This window comes from Saccoglossus kowalevskii, chromosome 7, assembly GCF_978046115.1.
Source record: "Saccoglossus kowalevskii chromosome 7, keSacKowa6.1, whole genome shotgun sequence".
NCBI lineage: Eukaryota > Metazoa > Hemichordata > Enteropneusta > Harrimaniidae > Saccoglossus > Saccoglossus kowalevskii.
The window spans coordinates 8,870,820-8,884,523 of NC_140647.1; the positions used below are offsets into that span (position 1 = coordinate 8,870,820).

A 13,704-nucleotide genomic window follows, 5' to 3' on the forward strand; every position below is an offset into this window, starting at 1 on the left:
ATAGTGAGTGGAATGTCACATAGGTGATTATGGCATCCCATAGTGTGTGACATTTGCATAAATCTGAATAGGTAATGAGATCTTACTAGCATTGTACCTAGGCATATAGTGAGTGGAATGTCACATAGATGATTATTGCATTCCAAAGTGTGTGACATTTGCATAAATCTGAATAGGTAATGAGATCTTACTGGCATTGTACCTAGGTATATAGTGAGTGGAATGTCACATAGATGATTATGACATCCCATAGTGCGTGATATTTGCATAAATCTGAATAGGTAATGAGATCTTACTAGCATTGTACCTAGGTATATAGTGAGTGGAATGTCACATAGATGATTATGACATCCCATAGTGTGTGATATTTGCATAAATCTGAATAGGTAATGAGATCTTACTAGCATTGTACCTAGGTATATAGTGAGTGGAATGTCACATAGATGATTATGACATCCCATAGTGTGTGATATTTGCATAAATCTGAATAGGTAATGAGATCTTACTAGCATTGTACCTAGGTATATAGTGAGTGGAATGCCACATAGGTGATTATGACATCCCATAGTGTGTGATATTTGCATAAATCTGAATAGGTAATGAGATCTTACAAGCATTGTACCTAGGCATATAGTGAGTGGAATGTCACATAGGTGATTATGGCATCCCATAGTGTGTGACATTTGCATAAATCTGAATAGGTAATGAGATCTTACTAGCATTGTACCTAGGCATATAGTGAGTGGAATGTCACATAGATGATTATTGCATTCCAAAGTGTGTGATATTTGCATAAATCTAAATAGGTAATGAGATCTTACTAGCATTGTACCTAGGTATATAGTGAGTGGAATGTCGCATAGGTGATTATGACATCCCATAGTGTGTGACATTTGCATAAATCTGAATAGGTAATGAGATCTTACTGGCATTGTACCTAGGTATATAGTGAGTGGAATGTCACATAGGTGATTATGGCATCCCATAGTGTGTGACATTTGCATAAATCTGAATAGGTAATGAGATCTTACTAGCATTGTACCTAGGTATATAGTGAGTGGAATGCCACATAGATGATTATGGCATCCCATAGTGTGTGTGAATCTGAATATAGTGAGTAGATACATCTGTTGGTACAATCACAATACTCCCATCATCCATACTTTGCGCTATTTGCATAATAACCTCATGAGTAACACTCAGATAAATAAAGTTTCTTTTTCTTATTTAGAGTATGCATGCACCAGACTTGCCAAGACCTAAAACAGTGAAAGATGCCGCACATAATGGGATGATGTTTTATTCAAAACTACAGTCGGAAGATGGCCACTGGTCTGGAGATTATGGTGGACCATTGTTTCTCATGCCAGGTATTTTCATGAGATTAGTTCATTTTATTGGTTGGGGCGGTACACAAGATGGCCACTGGTCTGAAGACTATGGTAGACCATTGTTTCTTATGCCAGGTATTGTCATGAGATTAGTTTATTTTATTGGTTGGGGTGGTACACAAGATGGCCACTGGTCTGGAGATTATGGTGGACCATTGTTTCTTATGCCAGGTATTGTCATGAGATTAGTTTATTTTATTGGTTGGGGTGGTACACAAGATGGCCACTGGTCTGGAGATTATGGTGGACCATTGTTTCTCATGCCAGGTATTGTCATGAGATTAGTTCATTTTATTGGTTGGGGCAGGACACAAGATGGCCACTGGTCTGGAGATTATGGTGGACCATTGTTTCTCATGCCAGGTATTTTCATGAGATTAGTTCATTTTATTGGTTGGGGCAGGACACAAGATGGCCACTGGTCTGGAGATTATGGTGGACCATTGTTTCTTATGCCAGGTATTTTCATGCGATTAGTTCATTTTTTTGGTTGGGGTGGTACACAAGATGGCCACTGGTCTGGAGATTATGGTGGACCATTGTTTCTTATGCCAGGTATTTTCATGCGATTAGTTCATTTTTTTGGTTGGGGTGGTACACAAGATGGCCACTGGTCTGGAGATTATATTTTTTGAAATTGGTGTTGAATAGAAAACCCTGACACAAAATATTTCAGATGATTGATTTATTGACATGAGGGCTTCTCTTGTTTATATATTTATTTCTTTTTCTAGGTTTGTTAATTGTGTGTCATATTACAAATGTGCAGTTGTCAGATGCACAAAAAGCGGAGATGATTCGTTACTTGAGATCAATTCAGCTAGAAGAGGGAGGATGGGGATTGTAAGTATTGCAAAAAAATCTTCAGAAACATTCACCAACAACACCACGTGCATACCCTCATCTTACATAGCCTTGTTACTGATCTGTCTATAAAATATATGTTGACATTATTGTAGATTACTTAATGTCGGAAGAAATTTTCACTGAGACAAAATAGTGAAACAGTGAATATTTCATGGAGTTTAGAGGCAGAGGAGTTACGGTGAATTTAAGTCTTGGTGACAAATTGTGACAAATAATTAAATTGCAAAAGTATTTAGCAGAAATGACTTTCAGAAATAGTTGTTTATCTGCATAAATCACAAAATAGTGAGAATTCTATGGCGTTTTTGAGTCAAGGAAGTCACAGTAACTTTAAGTCTTCAGGCAGGGAAGTTAAAGTAAATTTAAGTCTTTCATGCAAGGGAGTCAAAGTAAATTTATGTCTTCAGGCAGGGGAGTTAAAGTGCCTTTCATGTCTGCAGATAGGGGAGTCAAAATGATTTTAAGACTTCAGGCAGAAGAGTTAAAGTAACATTAAGTCTTCAGGCAGGAGAGTTAAAGTGACTTTAAGTCTTCAGGGAGTAATATTTTTAAATTATTTTATTTTTCTCATAATAAGCTTTAGCTACATGCAAAATATAAGGATGATCAACTGTTTGCCATTTTTGTTGACAATGCAAGATTTTGGCCAAAGCATTTTAGTTGTTGATGCTTTAATTTAGACCTCATTATTGGCCATTTAATACAAATTATTAGATACTTGTCAGATACTTGCAATACTAAATATATTGTAAATGTTGAATTTATGTTTTGAGGATTTAGATGTACAAAGTACTGTAAAATGTCAAACCCTATGTGAAAGACTTAAACCTAAAATCTAGAACCTTTTCTTGTATTTATTGTTCAATATTGGTTTTACTGGATTAGTAAGTTTTTTGCTAGTTTGTTGAAAATTGTTAATAACTTTTCTTGTTATTTGTAGACACATTGAGGGCCCAGCTACTGTATTTGGAACTTCACTGAATTACACGGCAATGCGGATATTAGGAGTTGAACCAGATGATCCAGACCTGGTGAAAGCTAGGAATATACTACATAGTTTAGGTAAAGTAACACTATTATTTGGAACTTCACTGAATTACACGGCAATGCGGATATTAGGAGTTGGACCAGATGATCCAGATCTGGTGAAAGCTAGGAATATACTACATAATTTAGGTAAAGTAACACTATTATTTGGATCTTCACTGAATTACACGGCAATGCGGATATTAGGAGTTGGACCAGATGATCCAGACCTGGTGAAAGCTAGGAATATACTACATAGTTTAGGTAAAGTAACACTATTATTTGGAACTTCACTGAATTACACGGCAATGTGGATATTAGGAGTTGGACCAGATGATCCAGACCTGATGAAAGCTAGGAATATACTACATAGTTTAGGTAAAGTAACACTATTATTTGGATCTTCACTGAATTACATGGCAATGCGGATATTAGGAGTTGGACCAGATGATCCAGACCTGGTGAAAGCTATGAATATACTACATAATTTAGGTAAAGTAACACTATTATTTGGAACTTCACTGAATTACACGGCATTGCGGATATTAGGAGTTGGATCAGATGATCCAGACCTGGTGAAAGCTAGGAATATACTACATAGTTTAGGTAAAGTAACACTATTATTTGGAACTTCACTGAATTACACGGCAATGTGAATATTAGGAGTTGGACCAGATGATCCAGACCTGGTGAAAGCTAGGAATATACTACATAGTTTAGATAAAGTAACACTATTATTTGGAACTTCACTGAATTACACAGCAATGCGGGTATTAGGAGTTGGATCAGATGATCCAGACCTGGTGAAAGCTAGGAATATACTACATAGTCTAGGTAATGACTACTAACTTTGTTTGTGACTGGTTTGTCTGTAATTTGTTTTTTAGATTATTTAAATTTATTAGGTGAGGGTAAAAATATCAATCAGGATTGAAATGTTTACCACATTTTTGTGACTACTATGATTGATTTAGGAACTTTAAATGAACTATTCTGTTTCATCCATTCTGAAAACAAACTTTTAGTAAATTGTTTTTCTTGTCTATTTTCATACAGTTTGATATTTTGTTAGAGTTGATTTTTGCGAATCATATTGCTAACTTAGCTTACAAGCACCATGATACTACCGGTAACTAATACTTGTTTCCCTTTACACTTGGTTTTGTCTTTCAATGAAATAAACATATACCACTCTTAGTCACATATAATCCATTGTCTTGGATGTGAATTTGTTTCTGTGAATCCTAGCTCTTTTGGAATGAATTGTAAATTATTTTATTCACTAAATTATTTCTACAAAAAATGTATAATAATAAGGTTACCACAAAGTATGCACTTAGGCAGTACAGGATCTCATCAACCTATGGTAATACAGTCATACTGCTGGGTATTGTTTTTGTGCATATTTTACAGTAATAACCTCATAATAGAATAGTAAACATTAAACAAAATTTACAACTAATTATTAAAAAATGAATATAAACTGGACTGATATTGTAAATATTGTTATGACCATATTATTATTATATATATATATATTAGTTTTAAAATATAATGTAAGCCTTTGTATATTACAGGAGGTGCTGTGTATATTCCATCTTGGGGTAAATTCTGGCTGGCTGTCCTTAATTGCTATAGCTGGGATGGTATGAATACGTTGTTACCAGAAATGTGGTAAGTGTATATGGTGTTCTATCCACACTATTGAAATGATATGTTTTCTATAACAAAATACCAGATAACATAATATTAAATAAATATTCAAATTGGCAGCCATCTTTGACTGTGTACAATTGTTTGTCAAAATGTCAGATAATATCAACTTTTAAATTCTGTAAACTGGTGAGTTTGCGTGATTTGTTGATTTAAGGGCATTCATGCAAATTAAGGTAGCAACATGATAAAAATGATTTCATTTGAGATTCAGACATTCTCTAAAATTTACTAAGCATGCTACAACTATAAATTTTGGCAGTGGAGCAGAGGATTTTGACAAGATCAATCCACCTTATCATTGTGAATTAGTATAATTGCAGCTGTTCTTGCAGAAAAAGCATGTCATGGTCATGTTAATGATATCATGCAGGTATGAGTTCCTTACTGTGATGAGGATATATCTCATAAATCACATTTTTGTGCACACAACTTGTGTATAGACTTCATCACCAATGATGAAGAAACCAACTCAATGTGTCGAAATTGCTCAGATGGAATTCTTTGTGAACTGATTCTGTGGCGCTGATGACTCATTTCTGATTGGTACATTTATGAATATATGGCAGATTTTTAGTAGCTGAATGAAAACTAGAAACATTGACTGCCTGCCAGACTTGAACTTTTTTAATCAGTGGCTAAACTGGTCTAAAGACAGTAGTAAAATGGTGACAACCTCCACAAGAAATGCATATACAGACTATGAGACCCAGATATTAATTAAAATTTACTATAATTCAAGATATGATATTAAGATAGTGATGTTATCAGATATGTTATTTTGACTTGTCATTTTAATTATTTTGCTGTCAAATTTTGGTGATTATTTTTTCTTCCAAATTCTGTGTTAAGATAGTGCTGCAATCAGATTTGTTATTTTGACTTTGATTATTTTTCCCTCCAAACTCTGACCAGTTTTTTTCTGCTTAAATTTGTTCTGCCTATCAGTTATTGATGATTTTTTGCTTCTTATTTGATTAGTATTTTCCCACTAAGGTATCTGAGGGTAAGAAGAGTAGAATGCACATTTCACGATGTACATTTCATAATTTCTGATAACAGTGTCACTTTATTAAGTCAAAATTAATAGTGAATCTGTACTGAATATTAGTTGTCATTCTGTTTGCTCACAATTACAGCTTTATTTTCAGAAATACTATCGGGTAATTGAACTTCATTCAGTAGATATTCTGATGTTGAATTTTGGTTATGTTAACAATATTATAGTTGACACTGCCAAAGTTTTGACACTTCTGTTGTATAATCGTGGGCCACAAAGCCTATTCAGTGTATACAGATTAATACGTTTGTAAAAAAACAAATAGATTGAAATAGAATAATTTAATGTTTTTATTGACAGGTTATTTCCTAAGTGGGTGCCAGCTCATCCATCTACTCTGTGGTGTCATTGCAGACAGGTTTATTTGCCAATGTCATATTGTTATGCAACAAGACTTACTGCTCAAGAAGATGATCTGATCAGGTCACTGAGGAAGGTAGACACAAACATTTCAATATTTATACAGATAAAGGGACGACGTCAAAAGATCGATGTCGGATAAAAAACTTATTTCCTTTAGTTTGGGGGTGGGGGGTTTTGACCTCAAAAAGTTTCCATCCTACAAAAACGATTTCATTTTTTAATGAAGTCAAAAAAATCTTGGAGTATTTGTAGTTCGTTTTTTTTTCTATCCAATCATGGACAGAAATAACCGAAAAAGGAAAAAAAAAACAACAGAAAAATGGTTTGGTTCGAGTGTAAATCTGTGCGTCAAATGAGGTGCATTTGTAAAATCTTTTTACACCCTCCCGACAACCAACTGCTATGCAATACTACTGTCCGGTTATCAATTTGTATTTAATGGTGAATGCAGTCTGACGCCATGACCAATATTTATCAATAAAGTTTCAGTGGGGGGGGGGGGGGGTAGGGGGGTTTGGAAAAAAACTAAAGGAATTAAGTTTTTTATCCGACATCGATCTTTTGACATCGTCCCTAAATCACACATATCAAAAATAGTTTATAACGCGATTGAAAAAATACATTGTATGTTTCCTTTAATAGCATTGACCTATTCAGTCTAGTAGACTAGATATAGATCTAATAGATGCATGGCTGTTTTCACAGTTGTCATGTGCTGCATGATATTCATTTGATACGGCTTATTTGATGTTGGTTCATGACTGTCATGGATCACATACAAATAAGAACCAGGTGACATCTACCTACTGCATCATGATGAGATTGATAGATATTGTAGGGCTTTGTTAGTGGTTTTAGGAATAAGGCTGAACAATAATAGTACATGACACTGAAATTAGGATAATCAGACATATATAATCTTCCCACTCACTCACTCACTAAACAATCATGGTATCCAAATAATTTTTCCATTATCAATACAAACTAATTTTTGTCCCTATTAAAAGATGCATGCCCCATACATTTGTCACATGTATCCTGGTGAAATATATATTGTGAAGTGTATTGTGCAATTAATTAATATATGATAATGCAGGAACTCTATGTAGAAGACTATGATAGTATTGATTGGTCATCTCAGAAGAACAATGTACGTGCACCTGATCTGTATACACCGCATAGTTGGTTACTTAATTTAGCATATGGTAAGTGTGATGCCATGTGGTGATGTCTTCCAGTGCGGTTGCTGACAGGTCTAGTTGTCCATTTGGTGATGGTATGTCTTCCAGTGACTAATTTTGTTATCCATTTGGTGATTGGATATCTCAAAGAGCTGTGGACAAGTCTTGTTATCCATTTGGTGATTGGATATCTCAAAGAGCTGTGGACAAGTCTTGTTATCCATTTGGTGATTGGATATCTCAAAGAGCTGTGGACAAGTCTTGTTGTCTATTTGGTGATTGGATATCTCAAAGAGCTGTGGACAAGTCTTGTTGTCTATTTGGTGATCGGATATCTCAAAGAGTTGTGGGCAAGTCTTGTTGTCTATTTGGTGATCGGATATCTCAAAGAGTTGTGGGCAAGTCTTGTTGTCTATTTGGTGATTGGATATCTCAAAGAGCTGTGGACAAGTCTTGTTGTCTATTTGGTGATCGGATATCTCAAAGAGCTGTGGACAAGTCTTGTTGTCTATTTGGTGATTGGATATCTCAAAGAGTTGTGGACAAGTCTTGTTGTCTATTTGGTGATTGGATATCTCAAAGAGCTGTGGACAAGTCTTGTTGTCTATTTGGTGATCGGATATCTCAAAGAGCTGTGAACAAGTCTTGTTGTCTATTTGGTGATCGGATATCTCAAAGAGCTGTGGACAAGTCTTGTTGTCTATTTGTTGATCGGATATCTCAAAGAGTTGTGGGCAAGCCTTGTTATCCATTTGGTGATGGTATGTTTTTCAGTGACAAATTTTGTTATCCATTTTGTGATCGGATATCTCAACGGGTTATGGAGGAGTCTAGTTGTCTATTTTGTGATGGTATGTCACCAATTGTAGCCATGCATGGTTTAGAACTAGGTTGTTTGTGATCTAGACCTGAGTGTTAATTTTCATGGCGATAATATGAGGTTATTACGAGGATACCTCAACGTATGCAAGAAGACAGGACAGTTGGAGTAACGATGCCGTATTGTCTGAGTGCATACTTTAAAGTATCCTCGTAATAACTTTATTATTTTACATGTACATCTTTTCCTTCAAAGGATACATCATGGGAATGCCAAAATCCAAAAAGTTTAGAACAGAATCAGCGAACTTCTTTTTGTGGAGTCCGGTCAAACCCTGGTGGCAGCCATGTTTGTTTTTATTATGAGAGGATGCTTATGTGCATAATCATTCCATATTTAGAATTCCCATTTCCTAATATGGTAGGATGAAAATACCCCGTGAAATAGCACAAAATTATGGCACGCTGTAACTTATGGCGTTACAGTGATAGATGTATAATAATATTGTTTATAATGCCGATTCAGCATATGAACATCTTGCTTTGTGATTTTCTCTGTTTCTGAGTGTTCCAATCCACAAGAGTAATGTACCATGTAAAGATTGTTACTTAAATATGACCTTGTCCTTGTGTTTGTTTCAGGTGTATTGAATGTTTATGAATCATGGCATAGTAAAAGACTGCGACAGAAGGCAATACAGGAATGCTATGATCATATACAGGCAGATGATAGATTCACTAAATGCATTAGTATAGGCCCGGTAAGTCCACCTCATCTAAATGTTTGCTAGCAGTAATGTTTTATATGTATAGACATCATTTTGTTGTATACCACCTTTAATATAAATGTATATACTGTATGAGACTTGTATGCATATGGTGGGAAATCACTACTTTTGAAGCATTTTTGAATCCATTTCAATTTCTTATTTGTTCTTGTATATAGGTTTTTACCTACCTACTTGTAATGTAAGTTAGACAGACAGACAGACAGACAGACAGACAGACAGACAGACGGACAGACATCTGTATTTGAGCAAGAATGGTGCAAGCAAAGTCAAAAAAATAATTCTGTTATTTGAAACAAAAACAATGACCTGCCAATTGTTATGAAAATAATTTATGATATAATTGTATACACATAAAAGTTTTATTTCAATTTTAAGTACTTTTCATGTAATCACTGTATAAATTCTAGATTTTCTCTGACCAAACTAAAACTCTTTCCAATATTTTGAATCGTTCAGGTATCCAAAGTCATCAATATGCTAGTAAGGTGGCATGTAGATGGACCACAGTCTATTGTTTTCAAACAACATGTAGACAGAATTGCGGATTATTTATGGTAAGTTATGAGTATACTAGTAAGGTGGCATGTAGATGGACCACAGTCTATTGTTTTCAAACAACATGTAGACAGAATTGCGGATTATTTATGGTAAGTTATGAGTATACTAGTAAGGTGGCATGTAGATGGACCACAGTCTATTGTCTTTAAACAACATGTAGACAGAATTGCATATTATTTATGGTATGTTATGAGTATACTAGTAAGGTGGCATGTAGATGGACCACAGTCTATTGCTTTCAAACAACATGTAGACAGAATTGCGGATTATTTATGGTAAGTTATGAGTATACTAGTAAGGTGGCATGTAGATGGACCACAGTCTATTGTTTTCAAACAACATGTAGACAGAATTGCGGATTATTTATGGTAAGTTATGAGTATACTAGTAAGGTGGCATGTAGATGGACCACAGTCTATTGTCTTTAAACAACATGTAGACAGAATTGCGGATTATTTATGGTAAGTTATGAGTATACCAGTAAGATGGCATGTAGATGGACCACATTCTGTTGTCTTTGTAGTGTTTTATCTAAGTTACTGCAGTTGATTGCCTTTGTAGTGTTCACCTTGAAAGGAATGGTTTCATGATGTAGAAAAGCATACAGTTACTAACAAAAATTAATCAAAATGTAACACTGTAATAATCAAAAGGCAAAATAAATAAAAGTTAAGTTGGGAAGAGGTGTTGCTGTTTTTGAAAGAAACTGTTTTAATAAATTTAGGTGGATTGCTAAATATAGAGCTAGTTTACTCCCAAAGTGTACTACATCTTCACATCATTTTTTTGGTATTTTATATTCAGGCTTGGTTTGGATGGCATGAAGATGAATGTAAGTCCTTATTACAGAATTATATTGTGATGAATAACTTTCTTTGCCAAATTACTTTTAGGTTTCATATTTAGTCCCTGTTCGAACCCAGTCCGGAAATTTGTTTCAAGATGGCCAAATAGTGGCCATTTTTGTGATGAAAAATCATCAAAATCAAGCATTTTTGGCATTCTGGAAACGGATCTCGGCTGTTTGCTGATGAATTTTGTGCAAGTTTAATTTATACACTGAATATTATGGGACCTTAATGCACGTCATTTTGTTTTTCAGATTAGATTCAAAATGATCGACTGGCGACCATTTTGTTTTAATGAATGCCGTTCTAGTGCCATATCTCTGACATGCTTTGACTGATTATGTTAAAATTTTACATATTCATTATACATCATGGCATAGATATACAGATGTATTCAAAATGACTGACTGGTTTGTTTTTAATTAATGCTGTTCCAGAGCATTATATCTCTCAATATGGACAAGTACTCATTTGACGATCAGATACGAGATGACTGAATGTCAATCTTTTTAATGTTAAAAAATAAAGTATCAGCTTCTGGATTAATATCTCTGACATGTTTATGTTCCAACTATATTACTATAAATAAAACTACCGGTATATCTTAAGTTTAATAACTAAAATGGACTGTGCAATGCATGGCTTGTTGAATGGGAATTTGTTGTCCTTATTTCACATCTGAGTTACATTTCATTCAAAATCCTAATTTTGATATGAATGCGATAAAAGTCATTATTCATCCTCATTTGAACATGTATCATGCATGTGTGTGTTTCCATCTTGATTTTAATGTTAAAAAAATTCACCAAAATCAAGCACTTTTGCCATTCTGTAACCAGATCTTGGTTGCATAAAGATGGATTTTGTTCAAACTTTAGTACAAACATCATCCATTATCGGGGGACTTTGATGCTTGTCATATTATTTTTCAGATTAAATTAAAAATGGCTGACTGGTGGTCATTTTCTTTTAATATATGCATTTTCAGAGCTATATCTCTGACATTCCTTGATCAATCTTATTCAAACTTTAGAATTACATTACATCATGTCGCGCATATGCACATTTTTTGTTTGGTGATTTGATTCAAAATGGCTGAATAGCGGCCAAAATTTGCCGAAACCAAGTATTTTGCCATTCCAGAAGCGGATTTCATTGGTAAATATGGGACCCTGATGCATGCCTGTTGCCGACTGATAGCAATTGTTTGTCAACAAATGCTGTTCTAGGACTATATCACTGACATGTTATGACTGTTCATGTTCATACTTTATAAATACAACATAGATCATGTCGCACATATGCATATTTATTCATTTGGTGATCCGATTGAATGTTGAAAATTCATCAAAATCATACATTTCTGCAACACAGGTTCTTGATCTTGGTTGTGTATGGACAAATGTCATTCAAACTTAGTATGTACACTATGTGACCTTGATGCATATCATTTTGTATTTTGTACATCATATATTATACTAACCGTATGAATAAATGTATTTCTGATCATGTGACCCAAGTGTAAATAATGATAAACACAAATAGACCAGACATTTTGAATTGATTTATACCTACAATGACACATTGAGAATTGTATAATTTGTAAATTTCAAACACAAAATTTGTCACAAAATTTTGAAATGTTTTTCATATTTTTTTTTATACAATTTTGATAAAAACCTGAAATTATTCCAATTGGATTAAAATTATTGAAATTTTTTTAAAAAATGCATAAAAGTATATAAAGTGCTGCACAAACATTTTGGCGGGAAATAAAAATGGCATTGAATAGGCTAACTGATTAATTGTTGATATACAGGGTACTAATGGTTCACAACTTTGGGATACTGCATTTGTTGTACAGGCTTTCATAGAAGCTGAAGCACACAAGAACACAATGTTTAATGATACACTAGAACATGCTCATAGTTTCTTTAAACTGACTCAAATACCAGAGAACCCAGCAGATTATGAGAAGTATTATCGGCAGATGAACAAGGTAAACAATAACATAGTGGAGTTGTCTTCATGATTTTGATGTGTAAAACTTACTGATCATCAAATTTGATATCTAGATACGCTGATACTGAAAAAAAATGTTGTTCATTACTTTATTGAGTGAATAATAAATTACTGATTTATTCCTTGAATCTGCATTGGAAAGTTTGAATAATTTTCAAATGTTTGTCAATTTCATTAGTTGGATGAAGCACCAAAAATCACTGAGAAAAGTAATTATTAATATACGTGTCTTTATTTGATAGGGTGGATTTCCATTTAGTACTCGTGACTGTGGATGGATCGTTGGAGACTGTACTGCGGAAGGGTTGAAGTCAGTCATGATGTTACAAGAAAAATGTGCAAATATTAAAAATCCAATTGAAAAGGAGAAACTTTATGAAGCAGTCAATGTGGTAGGTTGAATAGATAGTGGATAAAAACAAAATATATAATAATGTATGCATGCCATCCACACATATAGGGACCGAATATTTGTAATACCTGTAATCAAGTTAGTCAATTTATGATGAAGTGTTGTATGAAGTCCTCAATAATAATCACATATATCAAGGAATCAAGAACATACCTGTAAAAACATAAATTTGTGGTCTCAGGAACTTTCATGAATTTTGGTGCAGTGTACAAGTATTCAATAATTGTCCTCTCAAAAATAACACAAATTCTGTATGAAATTGAGAAATTAACGCAGTTACCCACTTGGGTCAAGTTTGCTGTATATTTATTAACCACCCATGCCATTCAGCCTGTATTTTTCAATCACTAAATGTTTTCTCATTTCGTAGTTGTTAAGTTTACGTAATTCAGACAAGGGATTCGCGACTTATGAAACTAAGAGGGGAGGAAAACTACTTGAACTATTGAACCCATCAGAAGTATTCGGTGAGTATAATCACAGCAATCTGATTGGTTCTTACAAGCTGTTTCACCATCTGGTGTCATTGGATGATAAAATAATTATTTCTAAAGATGTCAAGCTATCCCTTGTTTGCTGATTTCAGGTGATTTCATCTGATATGAAAATGTCAAAATTCTGAAGCTATCCAGGACGATTGCCAGACACAAAAT

The 13,704-nt window shown here is 34.2% G+C and overlaps 1 protein-coding gene across 1 annotated transcript in view; it reads left to right on the forward strand.

Moving 5' to 3' along the window:
- LOC100368395 (lanosterol synthase-like) overlaps positions 1-13,704 on the forward strand; it is a 32,072-nt gene that overhangs the window by 8,818 nt on the left and 9,550 nt on the right. Inside the window, exons 3-14 of the mRNA XM_085501046.1 lie at positions 1,232-1,370; positions 2,126-2,234; positions 3,199-3,320; positions 4,862-4,958; positions 6,358-6,493; positions 7,517-7,625; positions 9,063-9,181; positions 9,668-9,765; positions 10,574-10,601; positions 12,437-12,616; positions 12,882-13,031; positions 13,422-13,518. Of these exons, the coding sequence (XP_085357172.1) occupies positions 1,232-1,370; positions 2,126-2,234; positions 3,199-3,320; positions 4,862-4,958; positions 6,358-6,493; positions 7,517-7,625; positions 9,063-9,181; positions 9,668-9,765; positions 10,574-10,601; positions 12,437-12,616; positions 12,882-13,031; positions 13,422-13,518 (1,384 nt within the window). The remainder of the gene's footprint in view (positions 1-1,231; positions 1,371-2,125; positions 2,235-3,198; positions 3,321-4,861; positions 4,959-6,357; positions 6,494-7,516; positions 7,626-9,062; positions 9,182-9,667; positions 9,766-10,573; positions 10,602-12,436; positions 12,617-12,881; positions 13,032-13,421; positions 13,519-13,704) is intronic.